General features: G+C 47.2%; 6 protein-coding genes across 7 annotated transcripts; 3 read left to right on the top strand and 3 right to left on the bottom strand.

Moving 5' to 3' along the window:
• Positions 1-3,726: 3,726 nt before the first annotated feature.
• LOC117014501 (histone H2B type 2-E) lies at positions 3,727-4,466 on the bottom strand. The gene has a single exon (XM_033092469.1). The coding sequence runs from the start codon at positions 4,224-4,226 to the stop codon at positions 3,846-3,848; it is 381 nt and encodes a 126-aa protein (XP_032948360.1). The 5' UTR covers positions 4,227-4,466; the 3' UTR covers positions 3,727-3,845.
• Positions 4,467-4,516: 50 nt separating this feature from the next.
• Positions 4,517-5,082, top strand: LOC117014500 (histone H2A type 2-A). The gene has a single exon (XM_033092468.1). The coding sequence runs from the start codon at positions 4,581-4,583 to the stop codon at positions 4,971-4,973; it is 393 nt and encodes a 130-aa protein (XP_032948359.1). The 5' UTR covers positions 4,517-4,580; the 3' UTR covers positions 4,974-5,082.
• Positions 5,083-6,043: 961 nt separating this feature from the next.
• On the top strand, positions 6,044-24,562 carry LOC117015086 (uncharacterized). The gene is made up of 3 exons (XM_033093459.1): positions 6,044-6,479; positions 10,303-10,597; positions 24,090-24,562. The coding sequence occupies exons 1-3, from the start codon at positions 6,079-6,081 to the stop codon at positions 24,525-24,527; spliced, it is 1,134 nt and encodes a 377-aa protein (XP_032949350.1). The 5' UTR covers positions 6,044-6,078; the 3' UTR covers positions 24,528-24,562.
• Positions 8,806-10,917, bottom strand: LOC117014504 (histone H4). Its single transcript, XM_033092472.1, has one exon. The coding sequence runs from the start codon at positions 10,652-10,654 to the stop codon at positions 10,343-10,345; it is 312 nt and encodes a 103-aa protein (XP_032948363.1). The 5' UTR covers positions 10,655-10,917; the 3' UTR covers positions 8,806-10,342.
• On the bottom strand, positions 18,044-18,492 carry LOC117014503 (histone H4). Its single transcript, XM_033092471.1, has one exon. The coding sequence runs from the start codon at positions 18,478-18,480 to the stop codon at positions 18,169-18,171; it is 312 nt and encodes a 103-aa protein (XP_032948362.1). The 5' UTR covers positions 18,481-18,492; the 3' UTR covers positions 18,044-18,168.
• Positions 24,563-25,580: 1,018 nt separating the features above from the next.
• On the top strand, positions 25,581-27,186 carry LOC117014497 (histone H2B type 2-F). Of its 2 annotated transcripts, none has more exons than XR_004421536.1 (2): positions 25,581-26,091; positions 27,035-27,131. XR_004421536.1 is itself a non-coding variant. In XM_033092464.1 (2 exons), the coding sequence occupies exons 1-2, from the start codon at positions 25,616-25,618 to the stop codon at positions 27,066-27,068; spliced, it is 411 nt and encodes a 136-aa protein (XP_032948355.1). In that variant the 5' UTR covers positions 25,581-25,615; the 3' UTR covers positions 27,069-27,186. The 2 variants fall into 2 exon arrangements, 1 of the variants encoding a protein (XP_032948355.1); XM_033092464.1 differs by having other exon boundaries at positions 25,581-25,992; positions 27,035-27,186.
• The last annotated feature ends 243 nt before the right edge of the window (positions 27,187-27,429 follow it).

Here is a 27,429-nt window from a genome sequence, read left to right as displayed (position 1 = left end):
CAATAATTCCATTAAAAATTTTTAGGGTTGTATTAGTTTCTTATGGTTGCCATTACAAAGCATCACAAACGGAATGGCTGAAAAATTTATTCTGTCATAGCTCTGGAGGCTACAAGTCTGAAGTCAAGGTGTTGGCAAGGCCTGCTCTCTTAGGACAGGATCCTTGTCTTTCAGCTTCTGGTTCCCCCAGGTATTTTTTGGTTCTAACACTATTAACTCCTACTTCTCCGTTTTCTTCTTGTGTGTTTCTACATCTTATAAGAAGACCACTCATTGGATTAGGGCTCATCCTAATGGCTTCATTTTAACTTGATTACATCAGCAAAGACCCTATTTCCAAATGAGGCCACATTCTAAGGTACTGGGCTGTTAGACTTCAACATATCTTTTTGGGGGATACAACTCAACCCATAAAAGTAGACAACAGCTGTGGTAGGCTGAATATGGCCCCCAAATACATTCACATCTAAATCCTTAGTGTCTGTATTACTGTAAATGACAAAGGGGACTTGATTAATGTGATATTTGAGATATGGAGATCATCCTGGATTTGGATGGGCCCAAATGTTAAGCACCAGGATACTTAGAGTCAAAAGGTTAAATGGAGAAAGAAGGTGATGAAAGCAGATACATAAAGATGGTATGATGTTGGTTTTGAAAATGGAGGAAGAGACCATGAAACACATGCCCCTCTAGAAGCTGGAAAATGCATAGAAATGGATTTTCCCCTAGTGAGAAATTAGGAGAGAGAATTTTGATTTGCACTTGGTTAAACATTTTGTACTTCTGATCTCCAGAACTGTAAATCTTTGAAGCCACCAAATTTCTAGGAGTTTGTTACAGCAGCCGTAGGAAACTAATTCAACAGCTGTGTAGGATTTTTTTTATACAGGCAAAGAAATCTGAACATAGATACCATGTTTTCCTTAAAATAAGACTGGGTCTTATATTAATTTTTGCTCCAAAAGATGTGTGAGCACTAATGTTCAGGGGATGTCATCCTGAAAAACATGCTGGGGTTGATATTCCTGTTAGGTCTTATTTTTCAGGGAAACACGGTAGTATGTTAATATTGAATCAATAGATTTTGAAGGTCTAATGATAGTATTGTAGTTACATTAGAAGAATGCCCTTATTTTTCAGACAGACATGCTAAAGTATTTAGGGGAGAAGTGTCAGGTTGTTTGCAACTTTTCAAATGGTTCAGGAAATGTATGTGTGCACAAAAGAAAAGATAAATGCAAGTAATTGGTTAATCTACATGAAGATATGTAAATTGTACTTTTTTTCAACTTTCTTGTAGGTTTCAATTTTCCAAAACAAAAAATTGAGAAAAGTGATCAGTCTTTAAAAACTGGTAAAGAAACAGCTTTCATAAACATTGAATATTGTTCCTTTTAATATGTTAATTGGTGAAATTTCAACATGACTATATGATTTTTCATTCCTTTATATTTAAAAAACTAACTTATGTTTGAGAGTAATCATTCATATATTAACTGGAACTCTGAATGATATCCCTTGTTCATTATACTTTGCTATACTCATTGGAGGTAATGGTGACTTATGTGATTGAACAGGTCCAGGGATGCCCAAATAACATTGATTTAGAGATTTGGTTATTCTGCCTTCTGAAAATCTGAGGTTGAAACTGAAGTTGGATAGGGGACTTCAGTCAAAATACTGAAACTAAAGCTAAATATGACTAAACATATTTAGTCATGTTATGATGATTCCGAATGCTTCCAGAAGGGTAGATCACTTACAAAAGCAAGAATCAGACTTTATAAATGTCATCTCTTTCTCTTTGCTCAACTCCAGATTCTCATATTTCATATTCCCACTTGGGAATTGGGTATTTCCTGTTTTGGTATCTTTACTTGGATAAGTACCAGGAGTCTCACAGTCATGTTCAAGCCAGTACTTGTGGTTTTCCCCCTCTAAACCTACTTGTCACTCATATAAGCAAACTGCACCTCTTTCCAAGTCCAAAATCTTGCAATTAGTCCTTATTCCTCTCTTTCCATCACAATCTACACTCAATTCAGTAATTTCACTTAAAATACATCTTATCTCCACTGCTACTATCTCTCTCTCTCCTGAACTATTACTGTAGCCTCCCCTTGATCTCTCTGCCTCTACTCTTACTCTCCTACAGTCTATTTTTAATGTAGCATCTTGGGTGAGATTTAAAAAACATTAAGTCAAATGTCATTATTCAAACTCTCCAAAAGTACTCGACCTTATTTAGAATAAGTCTTTGTAATGGCCTATGAGGTCCCTCAATGACCTACATGATCTGACCCTCAACTACCTCTGTGAGGTCATCTCCCTGAAAGTCTTTTGCTCACTGTGCTTTAGCCAGTGGCCTTGCTTATTCCTTGAACTCCCCCAAACTTCTGCCTGTCTCAGGGTCTCCACACTTGCTATTTTTTTAAATTCTTTGAATGCTCTTCTCCAAGCTATCCTGTGGCTATCTACTATACTAAGGCTTTTGATCAAATATGAGCTCATTAGTCGTCACCCACACTCGTCTGTATTCTGCTTTACGTTACAGCACATTATCACCCCATTAATATTTATACTGTTAAATATTTTTTTGCTTCTTTTCAGCATTCATCCCCTAAAATGTAGCTTTATGTGGACAGGGGCTTTTTCTGTTTACTGCTGTATACCTAACGTGGTTTGTCTCAGGGTGCAATGGGTGTTTTTTTCTCTCTCCCTAATTGCAGGAGTGATGAGCTCAAATACTCAGAGCCTGGACAAGGTTATTCGCACATCTGTGTGCCTCTTAAAATGTTTTTTGTTATATTCCTATCCTGTAAACTCAATCTCTATTTTTTCCTTCTCCCTCCCCATCTCAGTGCTTTACCTGAACTTTTAAAGCTTCAGCAATCCAACTCATCTCTCAGTATATCCAAGCAAGGCATACATAAATAATGCTGCAAAATGTTTCCTGAGGCCAAAGGGTAGAAAAGAGATGGCTTTAGTACAGTAACTTGTAGGTACCATAAGGTACCTGAATATAATTCGGTAGGGCAGACAAGAACGAAGGACAACCATGCTGGAAGATATTTGGGATTTTATGTTGTACGTAAAACAAAAACCCAGAGCAAGAGGATGAAGTAGCACGCTTGCATTGTGCTTCTAATTTCTACTTTGCCTTGTGTTAAACAATTTGATCTAAGATGTTTTGGAATCCTAACAGAAGTAGCAATGTTAAACCCTCTTATTATGTGACCTGAGTAAATGATGGAATAAAAGCCAAACACAGCTAGTCATGTACATAGCATTACAAACGATTCTGGGGCGGGGGGGGGGAAGGAGGATCTGTGGGTTTGTAATTGCGACTGCGAACTGTGGCATATGGCAACGACCAAAGCACCACGCCACTGGTGATGACACATTACCTTCCTTTCCTTAACCGCGGAGCACGATCCCTTCCCGCGCTTCAGAAACTTTGCTCCCGTTGCAACGGTGGCCGTCCCCCAAGCTGGACAAGCTTTCCCGAGGAGCGACCCCCGGGTCAAGACACTTACCGCCGCACGCCTGAGAGGCGGCGGAAGGGGCCCAGCATTAAGGGGCGGATCGCGCGTTATCAAAACGAAGCTTCGACTCCGAGGTTGGGTCACCTAGACACACACGTGGGGCGGGCAGGTGCTCTACGGACGGAGACTACCACGACCTCCGTCCCGTACCACCCCCAAGGGTGGGCAACGGGTAGGCGGTGGGGGACGGGACCGAGACGACAGCCTCTTTCACTGAGAAGGTGGGTGGCTCTGAAAAGAGCCTTTGGGGGGTCAAGCGGGCGTCCGCTCGTAGGAGCGCCGCGTCCCGGCAGGGACTCACTTGGAGCTGGTGTACTTGGTGACGGCCTTGGTGCCCTCGGACACGGCGTGCTTGGCCAGCTCCCCGGGCAGCAGCAGGCGCACGGCCGTCTGGATCTCCCGGGACGTGATGGTGGAGCGCTTGTTGTAATGCGCCAGGCGGGAGGCCTCGCCGGCGATGCGCTCGAAGATGTCGTTGACGAAAGAGTTCATGATGCCCATGGCCTTAGACGAGATGCCGGTGTCGGGGTGCACCTGCTTCAGCACCTTGTACACGTAGATGGAGTAACTCTCCTTGCGGCTGCGCTTGCGCTTCTTGCCATCCTTCTTCTGGGCCTTGGTGACCGCCTTCTTCGAACCCTTCTTGGGCGCCGGGGCGGACTTGGCCGGCTCCGGCATAGCAGGAAATAGCGGGGACAAGAGCAGACCGACCACGCAAACACGCCAAGCAGGACCGAGGCTACCGGAAGCGCCTCGGTACTTATAGAGGCCGCATGCAAATGAAGGTTGTGAGTACGCCGGCTTGCCATTGGCGAGTTTTCAGCGGTGCTCCTGCGGAGGGGGACGAGATCATGCAAATGAGCGGATTCTGCGTGCGCTCTCCTATTGGTGGCCAGGGCGAAGCTACGCTTCAGCCAATCAAAGCGCTCCGTGGACAGTCGCGCTTCTGGCTATAAAAGGGTGAAGCGGGGCCGTTGAGGGCGACTTCCTCGGTCGTCAGGTGGAGGCTGCTCGCAGTGCCTAACCACCGTCATGTCTGGTCGTGGCAAGCAAGGAGGCAAAGCCCGCGCTAAGGCCAAGTCGCGTTCGTCCCGCGCCGGCCTTCAGTTCCCGGTGGGGCGAGTGCACCGTCTGCTGCGCAAAGGCAACTACGCCGAGCGGGTAGGGGCCGGCGCGCCCGTCTACATGGCGGCCGTGCTCGAGTATCTGACCGCGGAGATCCTGGAGCTGGCGGGCAACGCCGCCCGAGACAACAAGAAGACGCGCATCATCCCTCGTCACCTGCAGCTGGCCATCCGCAACGACGAGGAGCTGAACAAGCTGCTGGGCAAAGTCACCATCGCCCAGGGCGGCGTCTTGCCCAACATCCAGGCTGTGCTGCTCCCGAAGAAGACGGAGAGTCACCACAAGGCCAAGGGCAAGTGAGGCTGACGTCCGGAAGCTCCCCCAGCCCCCGTCTGGAAGGGGCACCTGTGAAATCAAAGGCTCTTTTCAGAGCCACCCACCCTCTCAAGTAAAAAGGGCTGTTGCGGTAGTCGTCGTCCGTCCCTGTCTGTCCCGCGTTGGGCCGCGCCCACCCAGACGGAGGTGGGGGCAGTGTCATTTTTAGTTTCGACCCCCCAACCGTTTCCCCCCTTTGTGGGTCTCGAGGACTTGCGTCGTCTGAGTCCTGAGCGCCACGCTGCCCCCCGGTCTTCCCCCTCGGGGGACGTTCTGCTCTAATATTTGAGGCCTAGCAGGGAGTGGGGAAGGGCATGTGTACACGTAAACACCCACGGCACACCACACGGACGCCCAAGTCGAGCCGGTAGGGGAGCTGCGGGCAGTTTCCGCCGCGAGTGTGGCGGACCTGGGACTTGGCTTAACCGAGCCGACATGTTTCAAGTGAGGAGGTGATAGGGGTCTCCACGTAGGTTTCAGGAGGCGAAATCTTCCAAGTGGAGGGGAGCGGGAGATAGAAACGGGCAACTTTCCGACCCGAGAAGCACCGGGAGGCGGGCAAAGCGGTTCTTCGGACCGACTGAGGGGCTTAGCACAAACGGTAACGAGGCGGGGGACAGACGAGCGGAAGACTGACTCGACTTTCCATTGGGGAGCTAGCTACAAGGCGTGGAAAAGGGACGGGGCACCGCGGGTAGCGTGTCCTAAAGGGAGTGAAGGGCTGCGGGGGGAACATTCTGACACATTTGAGACAAGACAAACGACTCAGCCCGGCCCGAAAGGCAGACAGGAGAAAAACTGTTGGCAAACTGGAAAGTGGGAAGAGAGGCGGGCGGGCGGGCGGGCGGGCGGGCGGGCGGGCGGGCGGGGTGGTTGGGCAGGTGGGGGGGCGGAGGGCGCCGCCCCAGCCAATCGGGGACGCCAGGGAGGACGACATCCTAGCCAATGGACAGCCAGCGCGGGACTTTCAATTTTTATCGTCCCGCCCAATCGGGAAAAGGCTGTGCCTATAAAGTCGGCTGCGGCGGGCCGGGGCCCCGCTACTCTCTCCGCGCGCCGCTGTGTTGTTCAGCTCCAGCTTCGGTTCGTCATGGCCCGTACCAAGCAGACTGCCCGCAAGTCGACCGGTGGCAAGGCCCCGCGCAAGCAGCTGGCCACCAAGGCGGCCCGCAAGAGCGCGCCGGCCACGGGCGGCGTCAAGAAGCCGCACCGTTACCGGCCGGGCACGGTGGCGCTGCGCGAGATCCGGCGCTACCAGAAGTCCACGGAGCTGCTGATCCGCAAGCTGCCCTTCCAGCGGCTGGTGCGCGAGATCGCGCAGGACTTCAAGACCGACCTGCGTTTCCAGAGCTCCGCCGTGATGGCGCTGCAGGAGGCGAGCGAGGCCTACCTGGTGGGGCTGTTCGAGGACACCAACCTGTGCGCCATCCACGCCAAGCGCGTCACCATCATGCCCAAGGACATCCAGCTGGCCCGCCGCATCCGCGGGGAGCGGGCTTAAGCAGTGCGCGCTCGGCTCGCTCGAGGTTCCATCGCATCCAAAGGCTCTTTTCAGAGCCACCCACACCGGCACGAGGAAGAAGCTGTGTCACTTTGACCTCCGTGGTTCCAGCGCCCCGGGCGGGGGAGGTCACGAGCGGGTAGAGGGACCCATCGGGCTCCCGGGGCACGGGTTCGAGGAAGGGCCAGCTGGCGGGGTCTCTATCTAGTCCCCTGTGCCCGCCGCCCCCCGGAGTATATATATTAGCTTTTGCGTGCCCCCAGGAGGCTCATGAGTTGGCTTAGGTGGAGTGCTGAGGTTGGCCACGGCTGCTGCTGTCGGGACGGGACCTCGGTGTCGCCTCTGAGGCGCAGTGGAGGGCTCGCGCCCGCTGAAGGGGTCACACTCTATCTAAATAGGCCGTCATGTTTCCTTCTCGCCGAGGCCCAGGATTAGGATTGTAAACCGACCGGCCAGGGGACGGAGGGAATCCCGACTCGGGAATGAGCGGGCCGACGCCGGGAGGAGGCGCTAGGGGCCGCGCGCCCCACCGGAAGTGGCCCCGCCCGGCGCAGCGAGGGCAGGGGTCGGAGATCGCCCCCTCCGTGAGGCCGGTCCCTGCCTCGGTAACTGTTCGGTCATTCCGGGCCTCACTCGCCAGTAGGATGACACCTTCCACCCGGTGCGTGCTCCTGATCAAGACCGCGGGGAGCCTCGGGTGTGTACGAACCGAGGCCACCCACCCGTGAGCCGGGCCTCCAACGCACCGTTTCCCGCCCGGCTCCACGGAGCGAAACTCACTGGAGAACTCTCCGAAAGCGCCCCGGGTCTGGATAGTCTGCCCAGACGCGGTGGTTTCTCGGCGTCTTTTAAAGCTCCCGTGGCCTCTCCTGACATGTCAGGAGAGGGGACAGCAGTGAACAGGCCGTGACCCCCTCCTACTACACATACATACAGGTATACACGCCACGCGTTTCTGCTTCAGGATCACCGCCAGGTCCAGCGCGTGCCCAGACCCTCTTTACCAGCCTAGGCCCCCAGTTGCGGGCCGGATCCCTGGGCCCCGGCCTGTCTGTACACTCTGACTTGACTCAGGAAGTGCTAGTGACTTAGGAGTCCGCGGTCCCCACGTATGCGACGTCTTCACACATTCCACCTCTTCTGTCCCGTCCAGAATGTCTTCCCCTTTCCGGGAGCCCGGAGAACCCCTGCTCATTCTTCAAGATTCAGCCTCGTGTAGCCCTTCCCTTCCGAAACTTGCTCCTCTTCCGCCTCATCTCTTTGGTTGGGCCCTGCTCCTTGTTCAACCTCTGTGGCACCGGCACCCGAGCAGTGCCTGCCTGGCACACCGTAGCCGGACGAGGGGTCTAATGTACCTGCCTGCCCTCCGACTCTCTTGGCCTCCTGTGCGCCCCGCTCTTGGGGTTCTTGAAGTTACGGACCAAGAGCAGACAGACCCGAACTGGACCGCTGGGAAGAACTTCCAAGGTCCTCGGCGGGGTCCCGGAACACAGAACACTGCCCAGGTGCCCCTTGCCCGTGAAAAGGCCCACACTTAGCCTGCCCTTCGTGAGAGTCACTGAGAAAAGCGCTCCCTGACCTGCGCCTCCAATCTGTTCCCGAAAGCAGAGCGTCTGGAGAGGAATGAATGTCCGTTTCTATATCCCCAAAGACTTCGGATTCGGCCCCGCTGACCGCATCTTGGCGAGATGTGCTAGAGGATCAAGGCCAGAGAGTGAAGTGCGTAAGGCAAGGAGGGGATGGGAAACAGACGTCCAGGATCCTGGCTCCTATGATTGGGGGGGGGGGGGAGGCGGCGGGGGGGGGGGGGTGGAACGCCTGAGGCCCCACAGCGGGTAGGGCCAGGGCTCCTGACCACTAACAAGGACTGGGCCCCAGGGAGAAAAAGACGGCTGTCTCCGCGTCTCACGTGTAAAGCAGGATCATAATTGTATTCACTTCAGGATCGCAGTGAGGTTGAAAGGAGGTAAATACCGTCCACCCAAAGGGTTTAGAGCTGGGTCTTCCAAATGGTCATAAACGTGTTAATAGCATCGACAACACAGATGATGTAAATTTTGGTGACATTAATATCAATGTGAACTACCAACTACAATCATGTCGCGGAAGAAAAGGAACACACAAAAATCAGTGAATGATTTTAAACTCACCACCAGCTTGTAGACTGTGTGGCCTGGGCAGTAAGAATACCCAGCCAGGCTCCTAGATGGCTTACGGTTCATCTTTCCTTCACCTCCTCTTACTCTAATTTCACAACAACCCTGGGAGGCAGAGAGGGAGGGCTTTTTTTTTTTTTTTTTTTTTTTTTTTTAATTCCTGTTGAATAGTTGAAGAGACTTAAACCTGGCGAGGCCGAGGCACCTGGGAATGTGGGTCACACAGCCAGAAGATGACACAGGTGGAACCTGAGCCTGGGTCTTGTGTTTTGCTCTTCTTTTTGCATTAGATTCATTATTTCAGGAGAAAAGGATACAAGAGTTACACATAGATACGGTATCGCTATACACGAACCCCTAGCTCTGATCTGATTTCTGCCGACTTCAAACTACAGTAAGACAGAATTTTAGATCACTACCTACTGGACATTCATATTCATCTCTAAATTAAAACAAGTTTCACAAAAGGACTCTTTTTTTTTTCCCCCTCCACTTAGGGTATTTGCAATCCCGGTCCGTCTCATTAATTAAAGATACTGGCTCCCATTTTCAAACTGACTTTGCCACCTGCTCGTGAGTCACCACGGGCGACTGCAAACGCAGGAAAACCAAGGATACTTTTCACTCACTGGCGCGGTGACTTGCCAGATTTGTTTTTAAAACGCACTGACGAGTGCAACTCCGATAGAATAACCTCTGTTCCTTTCCCACTTCCTTTTGCAAGTGCTCTCGCACCTTTCCCAGTGAGCAGTGTAGCGTCACGAGACACCATCCGACGTGAACAGGGCCCCTAAACCATCCGCGCATTCCCTCCTCGCACAGGTGGGAAGTAAAGCCCAGAGTAACTGGAAAAGCTCAAGACGATTAAGTGGCAGAAGTGACACCTCGGGACTGCAAGTCTGGGGTTTACTTCCCACTTTGACCAAGCAAATGTAGTGACACCAAGAGTCAGGGTGACCTGAACTCACAGCGTTTTGCCGGTTTGAACTGCACTTCCCACAGCCCAGTACACCAGATAGGAATGGATGGCACGCCCCTAGAGCAAACCGAAACGCTGTTTTAAGACCGGACGCCATCCTCAGACTGCGAAGGGCGAAAAGTTCCCCGCCACCACCCTAACGTCAACAGGAGTCGCCCAGCTGGGATACCTTAAAAGGGAAAACCCTAGCCTCGACTGTCGGAACCACCCGAGAAAGGGGAGAACACAAGGAAAGCGCGTTCCGTGGAGACGGAGGGGAGGCTGGCTTACGTAGAGACTTGACGGGCCTCCCACCCCCCACCCCCATCGCGTCCCCGACTGAACCCTTTCCAAGCAAACGAAGACTCCAAAGACGCCAAGTTTGATTGGTCCGCGTGGCACTGTCCCGATTGGCTGGCTCCGCGCGTCCTGACTTCTGGAGGCACTGATCAGTCGGCAGGTACGCCGTTACGTGGAACCAACAACTGCACAGCTCGGATTGCACCGGGCAATTCACGATCCCTCGGGTCAAGACACAACAGCAGCTCCTTCGCCCGCCCTGGCGGCTGTGGGCCGCCTTTCCCCGCCCATACTGGTGAACTAACTACAAAACGAAAATCCCCCACACAAAATTACCCCAGGTGTAAATTACACCAAGTGTCCAGCTCCTCTGAGGACCATGTGGTTGGCCCTAAAAAGGGCCTTTGGGATTGCCAAGCGTCAGGCCTGCACCGGCAGCCTAGCCTCCGAAGCCGTACAGGGTGCGGCCCTGTCGCTTGAGGGCGTACACCACGTCCATGGCGGTGACCGTCTTGCGCTTGGCGTGCTCCGTGTAGGTGACGGCGTCCCGGATCACGTTCTCCAGGAACACCTTCAACACACCGCGGGTCTCCTCGTAAATGAGGCCCGAGATGCGCTTGACTCCTCCACGCCGAGCGAGGCGCCGGATCGCGGGCTTGGTGATCCCCTGGATGTTGTCCCTCAGCACTTTACGGTGGCGCTTAGCGCCGCCCTTGCCTAAGCCTTTGCCGCCCTTGCCTCTCCCAGACATGGTCACCGAGCTCTGACAACACCACACCGAGACCAGACCGGGCGGCTGCGCCCCTGATATACAAAAACATCGGACCGGATTGAAAACCACAAGCGCGGGGGCGGGAAGCGGCCTCGAGTGTCCCCGCCCGCCCCGCGTTGCCTCATCTCTCCTCCGCGCCCGCCCTCTAGCGGTCTCTGTTTGCCACGGTCCCGGGAGAATTCCGATCCCAGCGCCAGGCTCCCAGCCCTTTTCCTCTCTGTCTCCCCATCTGTGCGCTCCCCCCACCCCCGGACGTTAGATATAGGCCAAGAGGAAAGGTCTTTCTCGGGGCTGAAGAGCAGATGGAGTCCAGAGCCCCAGCGCCGGGCCTAATCCCGACAGGAGGATCCGAGGCTCGCGAACCGTGGTTACCTAAAAGGGCAACGAGGCGGTTCGGATCGTTAGACTGACGGACCGACGAGGGGATCTCCATCGATCGGCACCTGGGATGGGCCCCCGGCGGCAGGGGCGCGGCGGGGTGTGGACCGAGGCTGTTTAAGACCAGTGTCTGGGTCTTCCCGTTCAAATGCAACCGTCTCTTGGGAGTCTCTGGACAGAGGAATGGAAAAACGCATCCTGGAGGTCACTCGGTACCCTCGTTAACGGGGCACAGGGGCTAGGCGCTTGCAGGGTGCATATTCGGTGCGGCTGCCTTGACAGCCCTCGGATCGCGTACAGATCTATTCATTTGACCCTGGCCTCTGGATTGGCAAAACCAGGGCGTGGCCTGCGGAGCCCCTCTTCGGGCAAGCGATCGGACACAGGTTTATTAATCCCAGTGATCGCTTCTGGTGTCCGGGGGGGAGGGGGGAGGTCGCTTGACACGGGGCCGTCTGTGCCGCTCTTTTAAGGTTAGTACCGACCGCGGGAGAGGTTCCAAGTGCTTTCTCTGTTCTGCCCCGTGCCTGTCATTTAGGGTCCATCCATAACAAATTCCACCCGCGGCACTTCTGCGTTTTGGGGGTCATCTTAGAGGAGCATGAGGAGATCAGAACCCTTGCCTCCGGGGGCTCTCTGCCTGTTACTTGGTATGCTTGTCAACAAAGCATGTGGGTTTAGCACTACAGGGTGTATATTCTGTGTAGCGTCATTTATGCGCCTCAGGTCTTGTACAAATCTATATTCATCTGACCGTGGCTTCTTGACTGGCAAGCTTGGGGTGTGACAAACAGACCTGCATGGTCTAATGAGGCCCTGATCTAGTAAGCAATCTAAAACAGGTGTTAATTTCCCTTATAGCCTCTGGTTTCAAGGGGTACTGCCTAACACGAGGCCATTGGTCCCACTCCTTTAAAGTTACCACCAGAGGGTGTGTTCTAAGTGTTCTTCCTACTTCACCGTGCATCCAGGCCTCTGGAGACCCTTTTACGAAAAAAGTTCTTCCACAGTTTTCGGATCATTCTGGAGGAACATCAAGAGATCTACTCCCCTGTCTTGGGATGGCCACCTTAACTATATGTCCAAATATACTCACTGATGCTCCTGACTTAGTCTATACATCTCTTCCTATAAAGGAACAGGGCATTCTGGGACGTATAGGAAAGAGTGGGTGAGTGATCAGAAACCTGTTTCATAATTTAGAGGCTCCAGAAATCGGTTGGTCTCTCCTTTTCCTGATAACTCCTTGTATCTGGCAACCTCTGTCAGACAGGGTGCCTTTTTTGGTCATAATACAAAGTAGCTCCAATATCCACTAGAAATTCTACTGGTTCTCCCTCAATTTCTAAAGTAACTCAGGACTCCTCAGGGGAGATAATCCTATTTTCTGGAACCTTTTGGGGAACCCCTTAGCCCTGTCCATCTTCATCTTCAATGGGCATTTGGAGAATGGCAGTGCCTCCTGCCTTCCCTCTTTGGGGATGATTAGGGTATTTCCTCTTCCGGTACAGTTCCTGTTTGCATTGGCCCTGCCCTAGCTTAGGGGCCTGTGGACCTGTCACGGGATGGGGGCCGGGGTTACTTACCTGAGGCGGCTTCTTTTTTCTCGGAGTGGTTACCTGGTCCTGAACAAATGGCTACTGCCAACAAGGCAGCCTGCTTCTTCATCTCTGAGTCTTTCTTCTTTTCTTCTTCCATGTCTCTATTACTGAACATCTTAAAGGCTATTCCACAGTTGTTACCAGACCAGAGCGGGTCCACATGTTCAGTAGTTGCCAGTCAAAAGTAAAATCACCACTCAAATGAAAAATGGTTTCTATTTTGTCCAACAGGAATGCCGGTATGTGTTCATACCTACAGGCACTGTATGAGTTTGCAGAAATGGGAATCAGGTCTCCTGGCTCTGGAAGGAAAAGACATGCAGTGAGTGGTATGCTGTGGAGGAGGCTGAGAGACACAGATGAATTGTCTGGAAGTTCAGAGGGAACTTGGAGGAGAACTTGGGATGGGGCAGGGAGTCTAATCCAGGTAGAGGAACTAGAAAAAGACAAGGAGAATTGTAAGTGGTGTCAGGTCCACAGGGTGGGCCAAGGCCAGGAATAGGAAATGACTTTTCAGTGGTGGGAACTTTAAGGGCAGCTTATGGGGGGGAGGGGGGTGAATGCCAAACTGGGGAGGGGGTAGATTTAACTCTGTGAATAATGCAGGGGGAAAGATTACAGAAGAGGAAGAAAATGAACATATGTATGTGGAAATGCTCACAAATATTAGTAACCAGAAAAAGGCAAATTAAAGCAATAATAAAATACCGCTTTACACTGGATACTCAGGAAAATATTAAAAAGCTGAATAATTCCAAGGGTTAACTGGGTTGAAAGGCTGAAATGGTTGGCGCCCTGCTCGTGGGATGACTAGAGCAGCTCTTTTGAAGAGCAGTCTGGTACTTAGGCCAATTATATATACACATTGGAGGCAGCAGCAATTCTGCTTCTGTATATTCATCTAAAAGAAATTCCCACCCGTGCCTATCAGGGAACATGACAAGGGTGATGGGACATTAGAAACAATATCAGTGTGGGCATTCATCACTGAGAGTAGAGAAACCAGTAGATTCACTTCATGGAGAACTCTACAGCAGTAAGAGACAGTGGATTAAACAGAATATACATGTAAAAATGGGAGTAACTGCAAGAATTTTGTCAGTAGAGAAATGAAACCAAATTGACAGTTAGCTTCAATACATACAGCCTGCTCTAGGCAGTTGATTTGTCAATGGAGAAATGAAACCAAACAAGAACAACAAAATCCAAACTGTTAACCGATATGTTATCTTTTGTTTGTTACAGCAAACTTATCTTATGGCCAATTAGTTATGTGGGGAAAATGTTTGCTGTAAAAATGCTTGAGGCAAAGTGGCTTATGGCAAAAATACTTGAGACGAGTGATAAGTCAGCTGGGGCCTGTGTTTGGTTAACATGACATTTTTCTGGTGTAATCCTGAAAACTCTGGCCCTGCCAACCTGTGCATACCTCATCTTTACCTACTGTCTGCCTTCTTCTCTAAATTCTGGCTACACTGACTCCCTCCTTTCCCCAGTGATTGTAGAGCACATAAGAACCAATTGAGTGAAGTAGGCAACAAATACATCAACTTTGATTTCTGTGTCACATCACGGCCTCAATCTTCCCTATAGATCATCTCATTTGATCATTAAAACATTCCTGTGGGGAAGAGAGGAATTCTCAGTACCATGAAAAATGAAAAAATTGATCTTTGGCAAAGCAAGAATTAGCCATGGTTCATATAGCCTAGATTATCTATCTATCTATCATCTGATTTTTTTTCGAGGAAATTATACATGCTTATTTTAAGAAATTCAAACAATTCAGAAATGTTCAATGAATATAACAAAACCAACACCTATAAATCATTCTTAAATTTGTATGAACATTCTTCCTGATCATTCTCTATATATTCATACATATTTATATCTACTAGTAACCTGCATAAATAATTCAGTTCTTTTGGTTCAAGTAGAGAAATAACACGTGCATCAAGAGCTGGAATATAAAGTACAGAGTGAAAGGTTTCAAAGGAAGAAAATAAGAATGCAGTGGAAGGTGCCTCAGGAGCACCCAGCCTGGGTGCCCAGAAGGACAACAGTGCTGCTATTCGGAGAAGTAGAGAGCCTAAGAAAGGGAAGGGAAGGCTTCAAACTGGTCCACTGAGGTTTGATTAGCCAGTGGTGCCTCTATGACAATGGTAATAGACTCACAGACTAAGTTCTATAATCATTTACAGATATTCTAGTGGAAGTCCTGAATTCACTCAGGAAGGGAAGAGTTGGCAGCCAGAGAAGGCTTTTGGAGAGCACCTGAACCACTCAGGGGAAAATGAGAAGGGAGTTGTTTTGTTAGCAATCAGGAAAAAAAAATATATACAGCACTGTTACAGCTAGTTAAGAACTTTCTTTAAAAAACGCCATTTGTTAATGCAAAATGATGCACAATGTATATTCTGTAATTTGGCAGTATTCAGAGGCTGGATACAGCAAACAGAGGACTCAGTTAAGCCATATCATAATAGTATTTACTAGTGGAGCAGACAGGTGGGGAACAGAATCACTATTAATGTCACTGTAAAGAAGATGTATAATTATTGGTTAAAGGACAAAATCTTGGAAACACTTAGGAAGAAAAAAGAAACCTATCCATTGACTACAAAATTCAAAAATACAGACCAATAATAATATTTAGTGAAACAAGCTGATTACATTTTGTATTCATACATCTTTTTTGTTTGCCCCAAATACTTTGAGAAAATAAGCTTTTACCTTTATCCTCCTCTAATATTTTGTACTACAGCAAATTTCATAGGATCATTCACGTAATTTTTTTCCTACTAAAGAAAACAAAATCCAACATTATGGAAGACAAATTAGGACAATATATATTCAGATTCTAAATACTTCTGTTTCACTTAAAGAAAAAGCGATACTTGGATCTGTGGTTCTCTAACCTTAATGTGTATCAGAATCACCTGGAGGGTTTCTTAAACCACAAATTGGTAGGTCTCACGCCCAGAATTTATCATTCAATAGGTCTGGGGTGGGTCCAAGTTTATACATTTGTCACAAGTTCCCAGGTGATCTGCTGCTCCTAGGTTAGAGACCACTTTTGAGAACCACTACTTTAGACAGTGGACAGGTTTCCCCTCCAACCCCCATTATTCTTTGATCTCTCTTCAAACTTTTGACATGTCCTTCTCCAGAGTATCTCAGTATATTCAATCTACATTGCCTTTAAAGTTAAAAAAAAAAATACACACACACAGATATTTGCAATAGAAATTCCATTAATTGCAGGTGAGATTTTAATTTAAAGGGAAAATGAAACATCTCCAACAGCAAATCCTCTGATTTCTCACCTGGATACCTTCACAAATGTTATTATAGCCGCTCTTTTCCTGGTCCTCCTCCTCTTTCCCTTTACTGTATATCTCAGTCAGATGCTCTTTCTACAAAGCCTAACACAAGCCCCATCTTCATAGTCAAGCTTTCCCCAGTTTCCCAGCAGCCAGACTTCTGTAGCGTTAGGATTCCTATAGTAATTATTGCCTACATTTCTTATTATACTCAGTATGTGCTACCATGTGCTGTTCAGCCATATATATGTGTATGTATTTTATGCATTATTTTTTTCCCCATTATGATAAACTCCTGGGCAGCCAGTCACATTCTTTGATATTCTGGCATTTCCATCACTAAGCACCCATGATTTAAAACCTAGTTCACCTTCAACTGGTGCTAATGAGAGCAGGCAAGTGTGGAGACCAATAAAGCAAGAGCCGGATTTTCTTTTGGGAGCTGACAAATTTTTTCTCTCAAGTACATATATACCGTGTTTCCCCGAAAATGAGACCTAACCAGAAAACAAACCCTAGCATGATTTTTCAGGATGACATCCCCTGAACATAAGCCCTAATGCGTCTTTTGGAGCACAACTGAATATAAGACCCGGTCTTATTTTTGGGAAAACACAGTATGTAGCCAAATTTAGCTGTAAAATTAAGATCTTAGAATGCTGAAGAAAACTTTTACTTGCAAATGTAGTAACCACACAACTAATTAGGCTTAAGGATTAGAGGTGTGGACCTACATTTCAATCCAAATCAGGACAATTTACAAAAGGTAGCACACAGAATGGCTTACTGTGTTCTTTTCCATGCTGATATAGAATAATTTGCTTTTGCCTTGTCAAGAATTAAGTTGTGCTTTCTGTATTGATGGTGGGTATGTTCCTGCAGGCCTCTCATTCTAAGCCACAATAGGCCCTAATGGAAAAGTCACATACCTGAATTATCTATTTCTTGAAGACTGGCTTTCAAGATATTAAAATTACATAGTTTGCTCAGCTATTATAGAACCATATTAAATTGTCTCTGTTATCTGTTTCTTTGCAATGTTGTCACTGAAAGACAGTATCTCCTAGGTCCTTCACTACATTCTCTCTTGAATGTAGCACCAGAAAACAAAAATTTAAAAATAAGGTACTCTCAGACCATTGTGAGGGACCTTACTAAATACCAAAAACAAGAAACCAAGTATACTTTTCACGGTGGCCAGATAACTTTGCCAAACTTTTTAAAACTACAGTAATGAGCTCATCTCTGACCTAGCAACATTTCTTTGATGTTTGAAGTCAATTGGATTTTATTTTCTAAGTACTCTTGCACCTTTTCAAGTGAGCAAGCGTTATTGTTACACCATACAACAGGGACCCTGAACTATCTGGCTCACACGCTCTCATTACACAGGTGGTAGGTGTTAAATGAAGCTCAATTAAAAACCATCCGGAGCAGAACTGCCAATCTCAGGACTGTAAACCTACGATTGTCTTCCTACTTTGCTCAGGCAAATGTAGTGAGACTACAGTGAAGATTACTCCACTTTGCCTTCATTTGCTGATTTCTACTTTCCATGGCTGGATCCACCAACCACAAATATAGTAAACCAAGCAAATCCAAATACTGCTTCAATATGGAGCTGTAACGCAGGTCAGCTCCTAGCAGGGTTTTGGACTTAGGCCAAAAAAAGACAACAGAGCCGTACATAGAGGGTTCATACCAGTAATATTCTAGAGACAGCCAGTGGAGATGCAGGAAGCAACATCCGTCCTTGCAGGAGCAGCCACGACAGCTTTGCAGCATGCCAAACAATAGTGGCTTACAGCCAGCTGATTACATAAGGGCTGACATAAGGGGGTGCGGGGAATGCGTCAGCAGTCTGCGCATGCACGGGTTACAAGCAAAGCCAGTACTTTTGTGTGGGGCCGACTCAGGGTATCTTGCTCTCCTGGGTCCCCGTCCCAACAAGAGCACAATTTTCTAGTAACAAAGATAGAAGTAGACAAGCACCCATTGTAGAGCGACTCCCGTTTTCAGGAGTTAGTGCCCTGGGAGTCAGTACCTCCCATAAGCTAAGCCTGGTACAAACAACGCTGAAGTGCAACACCGCCTATACATATCAGGCAAATGCCCAGCTCCTCCGAGAACTATGTGGTTGGCCCTAAAAAGGGCCTTTGGGATTGCCACTCGGTAAGCCTGCACCGGCAGCCTAGCCTCCGAAGCCGTACAGGGTGCGGCCCTGTCGCTTGAGGGCGTACACCACGTCCATGGCGGTGACCGTCTTGCGCTTAGCGTGCTCCGTGTAGGTGACGGCGTCTCGGATCACATTCTCCAAGAACACCTTCAACACACCGCGGGTCTCCTCGTAAATGAGGCCCGAGATGCGCTTGACTCCTCCACGCCGAGCGAGGCGCCGGATCGCGGGCTTGGTGATCCCCTGGATGTTGTCCCTCAGCACTTTACGGTGGCGCTTAGCGCCGCCCTTGCCTAAGCCTTTCCCACCCTTGCCTCTCCCAGACATGGTCGCTAAGTCCTGAAAACACAGTCACACTGCTAATGACGGCCGCCGTGCCCTTGATATACAAAAACATCGGACCGGATTGAAAACCACAAGCGCGGGGGCGGGAAGCGGCCTCGAGTGTCCCCGCCCGCCCCGCGTTGCCTCATCTCTCCTCCGCGCCCGCCCTCTAGCGGTCTCTGTTTGCCACGGTCCCGGGAGAATTCCGATCCCAGCGCCAGGCTCCCAGCCCTTTTCCTCTCTTGTCTCCCCATCTGTGCGCTCCCCCCACCCCCGGACGTTAGATATAGGCCAAAAGGAAAGGTCTTTCTCGGAGCTGAAGAGCAGATGGAGTCCAGAGACGCGAAGGAGACCAGAGCCCCAGCGCCGGGCCTAATCCCGACAGGAGAATCCGAGGCTCGAGAACCGTGGTTACGTAAAAGGGCAACGAGGCAGTTCGGATCATTAGCCTGATGGATTTACGAGGCGACCTCCAGAGGTTGGGGCACCTGGGATGTGCAGGGAGAGTGGAGGGGAAGGTAGCCATAATGCGAGTCTAGTTTCTATTTTGGTGGTAGGAGGCCTGGAATTGCACCTCACCCAGGAGAAATCAGATCCTAGGAAAACTGGCCTCAGTATACTATAAAATCTGATGGTTATCAGTGATTCCAACGCACTGTCACAAAGCTCTGCTGGAAAAAGCAATGTATGCAGAAAGAAGACAACAATCTGTAACTCCGCTTCTAGATCCTCCCTTGTTCTCAGCCAGGATTCAGTCCCCAGGTTGTTTCCCGGTTGAAGCCTCACATCAAACTCCAACTGAATTGGATTTCGCAAGAGGACATCAGCTACCTATTGTGAGAGTCATTACCAGAAATTGCCCTGTGAAATTGGGGGTCTTTACTGATAGAGTGTGTTCATTACCAGGGTCTTTTCTGTCGGCCAATCTATGAGACAGTGGTTTCTACATCAGAATTATGTTTTTTTCCGATAAATGTTTATTATTTTAAAGAATCCTATGTGCCTTCTTTCATCTCTTCTTTGAATCTACGAGTCTGTAGGCATGAATCCCAAATCTTTTTCAAGATTTCTACGCTCCAGACATGTAGATCCATCCTCCTGGTTCTTTATTCATCTTAAACTTAAAACTCAAAGTCTCCAAAAATCAGAATATTTAAACTGAAAGTCTCTAGGTGTGTCTCAAGGGAGCTGAGAGGATTCATTCTTTCCCCCCCACCTTCCCTGTCCATTGAGTGGTGCCACCATGCATCAGGTGTCTGAAACAACATCCTGGAATTCACAATAGATGTTGAAGGATAGTAGATATGCGACCCGAAAATATGCTGCTTTGGGATATTATTTTGAGCCATAGGCACTTTAAAAACAGCAAATGCGGGGAGAGTCTTTCTTTGAACTCCCTTTATCTGCTTTAAAGACAGATTCCCCCCAAAGGAACTCAGTTGCCCAGGCCTAAGAATTAAACTGACATAAGACTAATCAAAATTAATAAAGCATACAAATTTTAATGTTTATATATACACGGGAGTCTTCATAAGGAAAATGAAGACCTGAAGAGCCTGATAGGCCCCAAAGCTTATATACCGTATAATATATACCTTTTAAAACAAAGTACCATAAATTATAGGGCTTGGGCTAGGAACAGCAAATTGTGGGACAATGATTGGAATATATATGGGGAAAATTCATGAAAGAAAATGGTTATTTTAGTAGTTTGTTTTTTGTAGATTCATTTTGTCATCGATTCTGAGTCTGGTGAATAGAATGTTCTTTTCCTGGTATTGGGAGGGTACTTCTCGAATGGGAAAGTTTATGAGCTGCTCTTAGGGAACCGGGGCAGTTCCTGCATCTGCCATTCCTCAACTGACTTCAGCTCAAAATCAATATACTAAAGTGGCATATTTTGGGGTGGCATGTTCTGCACCCCCTCAAACTCTTAGCTGCTGTAGGGGAGGCAAAATTTTACCTCTACCTTCTTAGGGATTTTGGCTATGCCCGAGAATTAAATTAACAGAATACAGATTAACAGGAGAAAGCATACAAATTTTTTCACTGTAAGTTTTACTCACCATGGGAGCCATCATAAGGAAAGGAAGACTCAAAGAAGCAGTTAGAGTTGAACACATATAGATTGGACAAAGACTAGAACATCAGGAAAATGTAACAAGACAAAAGGGCTGCATTTGGGCATTAATGGTGGGAAAGTGCCCAGGGAGATAAGGATTAGTTTAACAAAGTTTGTACAGATTTCTGTCAGCTTTGACTCCCACCCCTAGTGATAAGAATGTTATTTTGTTCCATGTAAAGGGAAGACATCTTCCATGTGGAGATTTGATTTCCTGTTTTTAGGAAAGAAAGAGGAGAGCAGACCACCTCCTTGCATATGCTATTTTTCAAGTGCCTTTCGCTGAAAATAATCTTTATGCCATATTTTACGTGTGGCATATTCTGCCACTGATGGGGATCAGGACACGCTCCACAAAAATATGGCACTTTAGCATATGGAGTATTTTAAGCTGAAGTAGCCTTTCCCGGGGCCTTCTCCCTTGAAACAGGTCATAGAAGCCTCTTGTGAAAGGTACCTTCCTTATACCCGGAGGAAAGGAGCATTGTTTTCTTTGAAGACAAAGGGTTACACAGAAGAATCCTAACAAACAGGTCTTGCGGTTTCCACCAGGTTACTATATTTAACCGGTCCGTTTTCTATGTGACTGCCCGCGCTTCATTAAAACCTGGCATAAAAATACTCAGGTTTGTTTTTTTCGGCTTTGCATTTCCTTACAAAGGTTCCTGTGTCACGTAAAACTTATATTACATAAATTAGTGTGTTCATCTGACTTTGTCAGTTTCATTTTCAGATCTTGCCAGGGACCCCTAAGAGGGTTGAGAAAAAATTTTTCCCTCTCCTATACCACTGTTCGCTCTATAATACAGGCAGTAGTGTTAAGGACAGGTAGAAAATGGGGAGTTTTTATCCAGTGAACAGGATTTTGAGGGAATGAGTTTAATCTCAGTATGGGGTAAGGAAAGAAGCTCAAAATCCTATGGCTTCTCAATTTGGTTCAGGGCTACAGACCACTCAAGGTGAAAGGGAATCAGGCATGTGGCCTGACTAACCCACAAACCAAAGATTCAGTCTCATCTTGGTGGTACCTGATGGCCTTGGGGTACTTGAAGTCAAAGACAACACAAACTGTCTTCCTGGAACATATATTTTAATTGAGTCCATTACTTTTGTATTAAAAACAAACACATATACATATAAAACATTACAAGTCTAATAATTCACTTAACATTTTCTTTTGCCTGCTTATTTCCTATGGTAAAATTTAAGTTCATGCCTCTTTATTTGTTCCCCGCCCCTCACAGTACTAAAAGATAAAATTTCAGTGCTCAGTCTCGAAACTGCAGATTTCTATTATTTCTGGGGAAAGAAACCAGAAATATTAGGAGAAAACTACTCCCTCTTCTCTCCAGCAGCAGCGGTTCTTCTGCATTACAAACTTGTTTCTGTTGATATTTGATATTGAGAAATATCACTGGAATACCACTCTATTGTCCAATGTGGAGACCAAGTGGAAGTGAACAAATTTGGATCTGGATTCTGTTTTTAATGTGACTTCAAAGGTAATCATACATCACAGATTGTTATATTCTGAGAAGTGTTACCTATAACTCGTAAAAGTTTACTATTCTGATTGATTATTGTATTTCATTTGTTGCCCTGGAATTAATGTTTAAATTGGCATCTGTTTTCTGAGAAGTACAAATTTTTATACAATTTCTGTATTAAGCCAGAGGAAGACTCTTGACATTTTTCTTATTCTCTATGTTATAAAGGTAAAATAAATCCTATAAAATAAATTATATTCATATAGAATCCAGATTCTATATGAATATACAGCTTGAGAATCTTTTTCTTACTTAAAAAATACTTCCATATATCATGGCCAAGAATGCATACGTTAAAAACAAAACTCAGAACAAAACGAAACAAAAAACATTGCAAAGAAATGTGACATGTCTGTGCGCTGCTTTGGGCCATCATTCAGACCCCATGGTAGTTTCTTCTTCTGATTGGAATAGTTCAGTGGAGAAGTTTGAGAAACATTGAGGGATTTGATTGCACGATGGGAAAATTATTCAGTGTTTTAAAATGTACCCCAAGACTAATGAAACGGGAAATGCATTATAATCTCATTCTTTTGCTTTAGCTTGTTATGCAGGCCTTATTACTTATCTGGGACAAGCCAAAATTTCTCTGAGACTCAGTTTCTTTATCTATAAAATGAGGAAAATAACATCTAATTCACAGAGATGTGATTAAATGAGATAGTGTATACAGAAGAATTTTTAAATACTGAGGAGTGCTCTCTATGTAAAGCATTCTTACAAAACCACCACTGGAAGAGGTAACAGCTGTTCACATCAGTTACACTTCTGCATGGCATTTCAGATCTTCTCCCTAGAGCAGGTGATGGCTGCACCCCCCCCCCCCCCCGCAACGGGGGGGGGGCGGGGGGGACTCTTGAAGAAATAAAGAGAACACATTTCTACATTGTGTTTTGTATTCAGGAAATCCTCTCAAAATCACTTATTTGACTTCAGCAGGAAGATAATTCATATTGACACCATCAAGATGAGTTTTAAGCTACTTGGGCCTGCTTTTGTTCTCAGGGTTGAGTTTTTATAAGGTTTGGATGCAATGCTTTTTTCAATAAAATAAGCATACATTTAAGTTTTATATTAACTATTACAACTTTAAGCACTGGTAACCTTACATAAATGTTTTATGACACGCAATTTTCTGAACAAGAATTCAAAGCATGAAATAACTAAAAGGCAAAGGATCTTCAATTTTCTTATAAAGAATAGAAAAGATGAAACTTTTAAGCATTAGAAAACACCTTATTGAAGGACACACGCTATCAACTCTCAGTAGTGAATGAATAATTTATTTGCTTTGAATCTATTTACCATTGTAAAGGACAAATTAGTATTTCCGGTCTTATCTTCCTTAGAAGCGTTTTGTCTACAGGACATAGTTGGCAATTGATGGTTTGAGGAGGAGAGAACCTCATGCCAGGGGGCAAAGGCTACAGAAACACTGAAGGCTCTACTCCACGTTGGGACAGGTCTGCACACGGCTTGGGCGGATTTCGAAGTCAGGTAAACGTTAAGTTCAACTTTTGGTTCCGTCACCTACATGTTGTTTTGCTCAACCTCAGCCATAACGCGCTTAACAGTGTCGGGCGCTAAATAAATCTTAGCAATGGGAAAGGAGTTACAGTAACTCGTGAATGGAAATATAGACTGAAACCTAACTCATGGGAGGAGATGCTTGTATTTCTAAGGAATCTTTTAAACCATAAATCCCAAGCCTGCAAAAATTACACCAATTTAAAGTAAAGGTATGAAAAATATAACTCCATCTGTGATCAATAAGATTATAGAAAAGTATGGGGAAAGGGGAGTAATAAGCGAAGAAAGGATTAGCACAACTTCAGACCTACAAAATAGGATTGAATTCTAGCCAATGAGATCACAATGCTGGAAATTCCTGGTTTTCCTGGCCCAATCAAGCCGAGGCTGTGTCTATAAATAAGAGTGCTTAGCACTCTCGGAATAAAACCGGTGACATCATGGCTCGTACCAAGCAGACTGCCCGCAAGTCGACTGGTGGCAAGGCCCCGCGCAAGCAGCTGGCCACCAAGGCGGCCCGCAAGAGCGCGCCGGCCACGGGCGGCGTCAAGAAGCCGCACCGTTACCGGCCGGGCACGGTGGCGTTGCGCGAGATCCGGCGCTACCAGAAGTCCACGGAGCTGCTGATCCGCAAGCTGCCCTTCCAGCGGCTGGTGCGCGAGATCGCGCAGGACTTCAAGACCGACCTGCGTTTTCAGAGCTCCGCCGTGATGGCGCTGCAGGAGGCGAGCGAGGCCTACCTAGTCGGGCTGTTTGAAGATACCAACCTGTGTGCTATCCATGCCAAGCGCGTCACCATCATGCCCAAGGACATCCAGCTGGCACGCCGCATCCGCGGGGAGCGGGCTTAAGGCATATGTTCCTAAGCAGACCATCTAAAGGCTCTTTTCAGAGCCACCCACGTTTTCTGAAGAGTAGCTGTACTGCTAGCTTTCTAGCCGAGGTCAGTTGGCTTTCTGCCCTGGTGTGGGCAAATGGGTCTGTGGTGTCAGATGGTTGCGGAACTTCGATGCCTGACGGGTACAGGTAACAGCGGACAGGCACGTCCAGGTAGTTTTAACCAAGCGTGATAAACAGGCTGGTTTGACTTTAAAGGACAGGGTACCAACCTTACTACCAACTTGAAAAATTCACAAGAGGATGGACTTTTGTCAGTCCTTTGATGTGTATTTAGTCCAAAACGTGAGCAAAAAGACTAGATACCGACACTGAAAGTTGTCAACTGTTTGGGATGGTAATCTGGGTCTTATTCGCTTCTAGTTAGAAGTAAATCGGCTGATGGATTAAAAACCTATCCCCAAGTAGTTCGGTATTCTAACACATTGCGCTGAGTCACGAGATGTAAGGTCCCGCGGCGGGTAGAGGCAAGATTCTTTTAAAAAATTATGAAGCTTTTTGCTGTCTGCTGGTTTGTGCTTAAGAATGATATAATTCCGAGTTCTACTATCTAACTTGTAGCATAATACAAGGGACGCAAAGGAGAATTTCAGGAAAATTTTTTTAAAAGGGAGATGAGCTATTCCAAAAGTCAAAGCAAACGTCCACAAAGTATACAGCAAAACGATGCAAAAATAAAGTTGTCTTTAGCGAGCGCTTCAGATCTTTTCGGTATACAACTCGACATTGGAAGTGAAAAGCAACAGCAGAAAAGACCCTCCGCGTTGAAACTATTACTTCACATAATGTACTGGTTTGTGTGAAATAGAACGCCTTGATTGGCTAACAAGACTCGTGTTCTAATGCCCACTAAGGGAGCGCGGACAGAATCTTCCTTACATGGGCTCCACCTCTATGACGACACTGTTGCAAGTTAACCAATCAAAGTGCAGTATTGTGCGAGTCTTCATTTGCATACAGGCTCTATAAGTAGCGCGGAACCAACTCAGCTGGTTGTTGTTGGTGTTGTTTCTCTTAGCGTGAAGTGTTTCTACGTGGGACAATGCCGGATCCAGCGAAATCTGCTCCTGCTCCTAAGAAGGGCTCCAAAAAAGCTGTTACGAAAGTGCAGAAGAAGGATGGAAAGAAGCGCAAACGCAGCCGGAAGGAGAGCTACTCTGTCTACGTGTACAAAGTGCTGAAGCAGGTTCATCCGGATACTGGCATCTCGTCCAAAGCTATGGGCATCATGAACTCGTTTGTCAATGACATTTTCGAACGTATTGCTGGTGAGGCGTCCCGTCTGGCGCATTATAACAAGCGCTCTACTATCACCTCTCGCGAGATCCAGACAGCCGTGCGCTTGCTGCTGCCGGGCGAGTTGGCCAAGCACGCTGTGTCCGAGGGCACCAAGGCTGTCACCAAGTACACCAGCTCGAAGTAAGCGCGCGAGGAACGCCATAGAAAGCTGCTTTACCCCAAAGGCTCTTTTCAGAGCCACTCCAGTTATCGGAGGAAGTGCTTGTAAACACTTGGGAGGTTGGTAAGCTTTTGGCCAGGTCGGGTAGGCCTAGGATCTCGTGTTGGTGGTTTGGGACTGAATGATTTTTCAGGCTGTTTGAACCTCACACTTCTATACCTCAGTAGCGTATCTATAGATGGAGAGGACTCTGGCTGGTAACCAGCCGACAGTGCTCAACGATTCCTATCTAATAACTGGGTCCTTAAAGCTTACGTATACATGAGTGACAATTTGCTTTGACACCGTTTTGTAACTTGACTGGTGGGGATGAGCTGGTCGACTCCTCGTGTCTAATAAGCCTAATAAACGAACTGGAGTGTGTTTCTAGTGTACGGATGGGAAGCGTTTAGTTCCCATTTGCCACTTAATTTTTAGTCTACAGTTAACATTTTATCAAACTTGCTCTACAAAGTCGATCGTTTATAGTCTGACCTACCTTAAGGCCGGCCCAGATATCTTAACCTGCCCAGTAAAGAACCAGATACTTTGTCCCCCAGTCCAAAAGACATATCCAGATGTCATCACCGGGTTGGGGTGGAGTCGGGGGGGTGAAGGGTACTACTGGCATCTAGTGGCTGGAGAGGTCTGGAATGCTGCTAAACATCCCATAATGCTTAGACCACCCATAAACAAGTCATCTGGTCCATAACGTTGCCCCTTGTGTGGAGGTTGAGACCCAGGGCCCAAAGATTTAATTCTCAATTCTGTCAAACTTCAGTCCTACCCAGCCAATGTTACTGCTCCTGGTGAACGCTGAGCAGTATATGTTTACACTCCTGCACAGGAAAATTATCTCCAAGGCTACGGACCTTCTCGGTTTCGCAACCAGCTTTCCTGGTTATAATAGTTACCTTGGTGCTTTTGAAACACATTTCCAGGTGCGTCTCCTTAAGTTTCTTAATGAGACTGAGGAGATGGTTTTTAGTGTTCTCAGGTGTTTTGTTTGTTTGTTTCTGACAGGTTTTGGGGGCGTGATGTACAAAAAGCCGGTTAACACGCGGGATGAATTTTTAAGGGCCTCTCTGTTCAAAACTTGCATAACTCAAGACTAATCCTGACAGAGGCCGGTGGATGTTTTGCCAAATAAAATATATCCTTGAGGCAAAAGAAAAATCAGTTTCCAAGTCACTTGACAAGCTTTGAAATTAAGTGAGTCTTGATAATTGGGGGATTTACATGACAATTTTGTGCTTAAAATAATGTTTTTTTAAATAACGTAGGAGTTCAAATTTACATCCAGTTAAAAATTGCATAAAATGGGACATATTTCTTTCACTGGGAAATTAGGATTCTCAGTGAGTCACCTTTCCCTGGCAACTACCAGACAAGAGGCCAGGGCAAGATGACTCATCTGA

Source organism: Rhinolophus ferrumequinum, chromosome 22, assembly GCF_004115265.2.
Source record: "Rhinolophus ferrumequinum isolate MPI-CBG mRhiFer1 chromosome 22, mRhiFer1_v1.p, whole genome shotgun sequence".
Classification (NCBI taxonomy): domain Eukaryota; kingdom Metazoa; phylum Chordata; class Mammalia; order Chiroptera; family Rhinolophidae; genus Rhinolophus; species Rhinolophus ferrumequinum.
This window is presented reverse-complemented; position numbering and strand designations above follow the sequence as displayed.

Excerpts from the sequence above, each read along its gene's own strand:
- LOC117014501 (XM_033092469.1), bottom strand. The coding sequence starts at position 4,226 with ATGCCGGAGCCGGCCAAGTCCGCCCCGGCGCCCAAGAAGGGTTCGAAG.
- LOC117015086 (XM_033093459.1), top strand. The coding sequence starts at position 6,079 with ATGGCCCGTACCAAGCAGACTGCCCGCAAGTCGACCGGTGGCAAGGCC. Across the intron at positions 6,480-10,302 it reads GCCCGCCGCATCCGCGGGGA|GGCCTTTGGGATTGCCAAGC; the intron begins GCGGGCTTAAGC and ends GGCCCTAAAAAG. Across the intron at positions 10,598-24,089 it reads TTGTCCCTCAGCACTTTACG|CACTCTCGGAATAAAACCGG; the intron begins GTGGCGCTTAGC and ends AAGAGTGCTTAG.
- LOC117014500 (XM_033092468.1), top strand. The coding sequence starts at position 4,581 with ATGTCTGGTCGTGGCAAGCAAGGAGGCAAAGCCCGCGCTAAGGCCAAG.
- LOC117014497 (XM_033092464.1), top strand. The coding sequence starts at position 25,616 with ATGCCGGATCCAGCGAAATCTGCTCCTGCTCCTAAGAAGGGCTCCAAA. Across the intron at positions 25,993-27,034 it reads ACCAAGTACACCAGCTCGAA|GTTTTGGGGGCGTGATGTAC; the intron begins GTAAGCGCGCGA and ends TGTTTCTGACAG.
- LOC117014504 (XM_033092472.1), bottom strand. The coding sequence starts at position 10,654 with ATGTCTGGGAGAGGCAAGGGCGGCAAAGGCTTAGGCAAGGGCGGCGCT.
- LOC117014503 (XM_033092471.1), bottom strand. The coding sequence starts at position 18,480 with ATGTCTGGGAGAGGCAAGGGTGGGAAAGGCTTAGGCAAGGGCGGCGCT.